General features: G+C 45.8%; 1 protein-coding gene across 1 annotated transcript; it reads right to left on the bottom strand.

Annotated features, from left to right (window-relative positions):
- Positions 1-3,389: 3,389 nt before the first annotated feature.
- On the bottom strand, positions 3,390-6,701 carry LOC134328669 (SLIT and NTRK-like protein 1). Its single transcript, XM_063009834.1, has one exon. The coding sequence runs from the start codon at positions 6,284-6,286 to the stop codon at positions 4,220-4,222; it is 2,067 nt and encodes a 688-aa protein (XP_062865904.1). The 5' UTR covers positions 6,287-6,701; the 3' UTR covers positions 3,390-4,219.
- Positions 6,702-6,902: the final 201 nt, after the last annotated feature.

Raw genomic sequence — 6,902 nt, 5'->3', positions numbered from 1 at the left:
ATCACAAAAGTGAGTACACCCCTCACATTTCTGCAGATATTTAAGTATATCTTTTCATGGGACAACACTGACAAAAGGACACTTTGACACAATGAAAAGTAGTCTGTGTGCAGCTTATATAACAGTGTAAATTTATTCTTCCCTCAAAATAACTCAATATACAGCCATTAATGTCTAAACCACCGGCAACAAAAGTGAGTACACCCCTAAGAGACTACACCCCTAAATGTCCAAATTGAGCACTGCTTGTCAGTTTCCCTCCAAAATGTCATGTGACTCGTTAGTGTTACTAGGTCTCAGGTGTGCATAGGGAGCAGGTGTGTTCAATTTAGTAGTACAGCTCTCACACTCTCTCATACTGGTCACTGAAAGTTCCAACATGGCACCTCATGGCAAAGAACTCTCTGAGGATCTTGAAAGATGAATTGTTGCGCTACATGAAGATGGCCAAGGCTACAAGAAGATTGCCAACACCCTGAAACTGAGCTGCAGCACAGTGGCCAAGATCATCCAGTGTTTTAAAAGAGCAGGGTCCACTCAGAACAGACCTCGCGTCGGTCGTCCAAAGAAGCTGAGTGCACGTGCTCAGCGTCACATCCAACTGCTGTCTTTGAAAGATAGGCGCAGGAGTGCTGTCAGCATTGCTGCAGAGATTGAAAAGGTGGGAGGGTCAGCCTGTCAGTGCTCAGACCATACGCCGCACACTACATCAAATCGGTCTGCATGGCTGTCACCCCAGAAGGAAGCCTCTTCTGAAGTCTCTACACAAGAAAGACCGCAAACAGTTTGCTGAAGACATGTCAACATAGGACATGGATTACTGGAACCATGTCCTATGGTCTGATGAGACCAAGATTAATTTGTTTGGTTCAGATGGTCTCGAGCATGTGTGGTGGCAATCAGGTGAGGAGTACAAAGATAAGTGTGTCATGCCTACAGTCAAGCATGGTGGTGGGAATGCCATGGTCTGGGGCTGCATGAGTGCAGCAGGTGTTGGGGAGTTACATTTCATTGAGGGACACATGAACTCCAATATGTACTGTGAAATACTGAAGCAGAGCATGATCCCCTCCCTCCGGAAACTGGGTCGCAGGGCAGTGTTCCAGCATGATAATGACCCCAAACACACCTCTAAGACGACCACTGCTTTATTGAAGAGGCTGAGGGTAAAGGTGATGGACTGGCCAAGCATGTCTCCAGACCTAAACCCAATAGAACATCTTTGGGGCATCCTCAAGCGGAAGGTGGAGGAGCGCAAAGTCTCGAATATCCGCCAGCTCCGTGATGTCGTCATGGAGGAGTGGAAAAGCATTCCAGTGGCAACCTGTGAAGCTCTGGTAAACTCCATGCCCAGGAGAGTTAAGGCAGTTCTGGGAAATAATGGTGGCCACACAAAATATTGACACTTCAGGAACTTTCACTAAGGGGTGTACTCACTTTTGTTGCCGGTGGTTTAGACATTAATGGCTGTATATTGAGTTATTTTGAGGGAAGAATAAATTTATACTGTTATATAAGCTGCACACAGACTACTTTTCATTGTGTCAAAGTATCATTTTGTCAGTGTTGTCCCATGAAAAGATATACTTAATTATTTGCAGAAATGTGAGGGGTGTACTCACTTTTGTGATACACTGTATATATATATATATATATATATATATATATATATATATATATATATATATAAATACAGAACATGCTGTCCACAGTCAAGCAAGCTTTACATGTTTGTAGCCCCTGGATTAGTTTGTGATTTGCTTTCATGTCTTGGCAAACAGGCTGCGGTTGTATGTCCTTGTAACAAGGTAAAGTTAAACATATTTATTATATTATTTATTTATTTTTATTATATTTTTGTCTGCATCCTTCCTGTTTATACCCAAATTATTCACCATTTCGGACTAAAATCAACAGGTTTAAATAAAAATTTGAAATCTGTGTGCACAAAATAATCCACATAAAATAAATAAATAAATAAATAATAATAATAATAATAGACTGATTAAAATACAAATTGTAGATATTAAACAAAAATCAGCATCGATTTTGTTTACTTTAATTATTATTTTTTTTAATTTTTATTTTTACTGTAATTAAGTATTAGCAAAAAAAGTCTGTCCACAGTCGAGCAAGCTTCACATGTTTGGAGCTCCTGGATTACTTTGTGGTTTCCCTTCATGTCTTGGCAAACAGGCCGCTGTTTTATGTCCTTATAACAACGTGGAGTTACATTTATTAATTATATTATTGTCTGCATCCTAAAATAAATAAATAAAAACAGACCACAAAACAAAATCAGATAGAAATAAAAGAAACTCCATTAAATTAAGACCAAAATCGACAGGTTTAAATAAATAAAAAATCTTTGTGCACAAAATAATCCACATAAAATAATAACAATAATAATAAAATAATAAGTTTACAGCATGATTAATTTTTTTTAAATATTTAACAAAAATCAGCAGTGACTGTTTTACATTTTTAGCTAGAAAAATAAATAAAAACATTATTTATTTACTTTAATTGTTATTTAATTATTTTACTGTAATTAAGCCTTGACATTTTAAGATTATGTTCATATGAGGAAAAAAAAAAGTCTGTCCACAGTCAAGCGAGCTTCACATTTAGTTTGGGGTTTTCCTTCATACCCTGGCAAGCATTTATTTTATTAATTGTATAAATATATATATATTTAACATTTTATTTTCTTACAGTAAGGTTAAGTTAAACTTATTATATTATTGTCTGCACTCTGGGCGGCACGCTGGCTCGGTGGGTAGCACTGTCTCCTCACAGTAAGAAGGTCCTGGGTTCGATCCCCAGGTTGGGCGGTCCGGGTCCTTTCTGTGTGGAGTTTGCATGTTCTCCCCGTGTCTGTGTGGGTTTCCTCCGGGAGCTCCAGTTTCCTCCCACAGTCCAAAGACTTGCAAGTGAGGTGAATTGGAGACACTGAATTGCCCTGTAGGTGAATGGGTGTGTATGTGTATCTGCCCTGTGATGAACTGGCGCCCCGTCCAGGGTGTTACTGTGTGCCTTGCGCACACAGTAACACATAAGAAAGTGAGTGAGTGTAATTAAGCCTTGAAATATTGAAATTATGTTCATATTAGCCAGAAAAGACTGTCCACAGTCGAGCAAGCTTCACATGTTTGGAGCTCCTGGATTAGGTTGTGGTTTCCCTTCATGTTTTGGCAAATAGGCCACAGTTGTATGTTTTTATTACAGGGCAGAGTTAAACTAGCCCTATTTATATGGACACACAGAAGTCAGCATCTGTATTTGGTTGTGATCAGTGATGAGGAATTAAAAATAATTAAATAAATAAATATAACATGCATGCACGTGCACGTTCCTTACGAGTGTACGTAAACTTCCGACCTTGTCTCTGTTCGTTTTTATTTATTTTTTAAGATGAGATGTGAGCACATGAAAGAATCCGCAGCTCAGATACGAGACCAAAAATAAAATAATAATATAATAATAATAATAATAAAACAGAAGAAATGAGCTCCGTTAAATCGTCCAAATAATCCAAACGATCTGAATGTTCCCCAATCCCCAAAACAAGAGCTGGCACAGTGCATCAAACACGGAATACATTCATGAGGAAATGAAAGCGCCAGTCTGCCAGGCTGGCACGGAAAAATAGAGATAAATAATCATCATCGTTATCGTGGTTATCGTCGTCATCATCATGATGGGTAAAACAGATCAGGAACAGAAATCATCCCACATGCATTAAAATCCTCCAGCTCAGAAACAAAAGCACAAATACAAATCCGGCTTCGTGTCCCACAAACCCCCCGCAGAAATGGCACTTTTATATATTAACTGTATATATTGTTTGTTTTTTGTGATATACGTGATATATTTATATATTTATGGTATTTATACGTATCACCAAAGGGACTGTGGACTCGGCGTCTGGCGGTCTGGTTCCCGGACTCGAAACCATGCGGCTCGGATCATGCAGATATTTTACAGGTGATTATTTACACTACATTCATGCTTCTCCCGTCCCGCCGTGCGCCTGTCTCAGGTCCTCAGGTTCGGAGTTCCGATTCAGCACGGGGGCGGGGAAGGGGGGAACAGGAACACAGACCGGTCGAGGTACGTATTTTACAGCGGCATCCGTTTTAACGTGGGTGCACGTCTCAGAAAAATAGGATTCTTTTCCCCCACCAGGATGCACTCGAACGCAGGATTCGTCCCGGCTCTATTTATCAGACAGCGTGTGGGCGGCGCAGTCGTAGCTCCGCTGATCGGCGTGATAGGAGGCGCCGTGCCAGTACGACGAGTCACAAACCGTCTGCAAAGAGTTGATCTCCGACGCCGAGGAGTTCCCGTCTCTCCGCTTGGAGCGCTTGCGGTGCCGCAGCATGAACACCAGCATCCCGACCACGGTGAACGCCGAGGTCACGAAAACCAGCAGCAGTCCCGGCACCAGGACCGATATGGAGACCCGACTCGGCTGCGGGTAGGACCCCGGGTGCGCCCCCGTGTCCGTTTCCGCCCCGGCGGTCCCGGACGCGTTTTTAGCCGAGGAGCTCGGCGAGGTCTGCTCGTAAAGCTCTGGGCAGATCAGGTCCATGCGTATCCGGCGGAAGTCCTGCTTCCAGAACTGCTCGGGCGACTCGCATTTCAGGTCGCTGACGATCACGTCCGACGCCATTCTGTCCGCCCACTGTTTCAGCGGGACGATGTTGCACGTGCAATCCCAGGGGTTCCCGTGCAGGTCGATCTGGATGATGGAGTTGAGCTGCTCCAACACGCCGGCCAGCGGGAGGTGTGTAAAGTAGTTGTTATGTAGGCTGATTTTGGACAAGGAGATTCCGCTAAAGGCGTCCGCGGGTAGAGTCTTTAACAGGTTGTTGTTCAGGAATAAAACCCTCAGGCTGGGCATCAAGCTGAACGCGCCGGCTACGACCGACTGGATGTCGTTATATTCCAAACTGAGATATTCCAGATTCTGGAGTCCGGCGAACATATCCGGCACGACGCTATCCAAGTAGTTCTTGTCCATGTAGAGCCATCGCAGCTCGCTGAGGTTCTGGAACGTCCCGTTGTCGATGCTTTTAATATTATTCCCGCCCAAATCCAGCAGGTTCAGGTTGGCGTAGCCTTTAAGCTGGTTCCTTTTCATGGCGTGAATGTTATTGTCACGTAGGTTCAGTTCGTGCGCTCCTAAAGGAGCAGGTTTGAGATTCACGATGCTCTCGAGGTTCTTCCCCTCGCAGTTCACCCCGAGTCCCTGAATGGCGCCGATTGGCTTGCACGAGCAAGTCTGTGGACACGTGACGTCACTCGTCCCCGTCGCCATTGCCGTGGGCATCTTGAGCTGCCAGTTTTCCCTGGCTTTGGGGCGTCCCTTGTTGCTCTGGCCGTTCTTCTCGGTCACTGTGGACGCCGTCCCTGTGGGGGAGGGACGGGAATCCAGGTCGGCGATCTCGTCCTGAGTAGGGGGCGCTACTAGACTGGTATCTGCGCCGTCTTTGGAAGGGCAAAGCTCCGACTCGGAGGTCTCGTTGAGCTCGCTGCCTTGGAGACGTGCGGGCGCTTCGCAGACCACGTGACCCACGAGTGCCCGCTGTGGGATGTTCTCCAGCCACTGTTTTAACGAAAGGAGCTCGCAGTTGCAGTCCCACGGATTGTCCTCCAACAGGACCTCGACGATGCCTGGAATTTGCTCCAGGACTCCCTCATAGGGCAACGTCTTAATCCGGTTCCCGCGCAAGTCCAGGTGCGTTATGGGAACGTGCTGGAAAATGTTGACGGGAAGCGCGCTGATGAGGTTGTCGTTTAGGATCAGGACCTCAAGCTTGCTCAGGTCGCGGAAAACGCCTGGATCGATGGCTCGGAGAAGGTTGAAGTCGGCTTGCAGGTACTCCAGGTCGTCCAGGCCAAGGAAGGTGTTCTTCTTGAAGGAGCGTATCTTGTTGTTGTTGATGTGCAGGCGCTTGACCAGCTGCAGCCCCAGGAAGGCGCCGGGGACGATGTCGTGCAGGCCGTTGTTCTCCAAGTGCAAGCTGACGGCATTGTAGAAGTTGGCGAACTCGTTGGGGAAGAGTCTGGACAGAGAGTTGCCGTGCAGCAGCAAGTGGTAGAACTGCGAGCTGGGACCCGTCAGGTGCTGCAGCTTGCTGAAGCCACGCTTCTCGCAGTCGATGTGCAGGTCGCCCTCGATGGCGCTGCACGAGCAGATCTCCTCCTTGCAAACGTCGTTGGTCACGTTGCCGGTCGCCGCGCACAGAGCCGCCTCCAGCAAGACGATCCAGAGCAACATTGTCTCAGCGCCGACCTCTCATCCCCGCTATCCCAGACGAGAAAACAACTACACAAGGGGGGTGTCTGTCAGGGTGCCAGTTCTCGCGCTCGTGCTTAGATCCATGCCAGTCACCTCAGTTTAACCAGACGTCGTCGATTATTTGTTATCATTTCTCACGGATCTTACCAGATCGGTGACCTTGCGCATCTTATTTTGCAAAAATCCTTCCAGGAAGGGGGCTCTCCGTCCTCCCATGGTTCTGAAATCCCAATGCATCGCAACACACACACACACAGAAGGAAAAGAAATGATGCAAAATAAAAGCGCAATCCTTACATCCTCACATCTTCACATCCTGCTCGGCCCGACTTGCTTCGGCGTTTCTCCCCCTCCAAAAAAAACAAAAACCCAAGAAGATAAGAAAAAAAAGAGGATAAAAAAACGATCGTGCTGCATCTGACTCCCTCTGCTGAGCTGCAGGAGGAGCGATCGATCCACCACAAATATGCACACAGATAGAATCCCAATGCGCAAAAATAAACAAACAAACAAATAATAATAATAATCGCAATGATAATCAGTCTGGATGTTTATTCATCTCGTATATCAGGATCTCGAATCGCGGTTCGGATCG

This window comes from Trichomycterus rosablanca, chromosome 15 (genome assembly GCF_030014385.1).
Source record: "Trichomycterus rosablanca isolate fTriRos1 chromosome 15, fTriRos1.hap1, whole genome shotgun sequence".
In the NCBI taxonomy this organism is placed as follows: Eukaryota; Metazoa; Chordata; class Actinopteri; order Siluriformes; family Trichomycteridae; genus Trichomycterus; species Trichomycterus rosablanca.
This window is presented reverse-complemented; position numbering and strand designations above follow the sequence as displayed.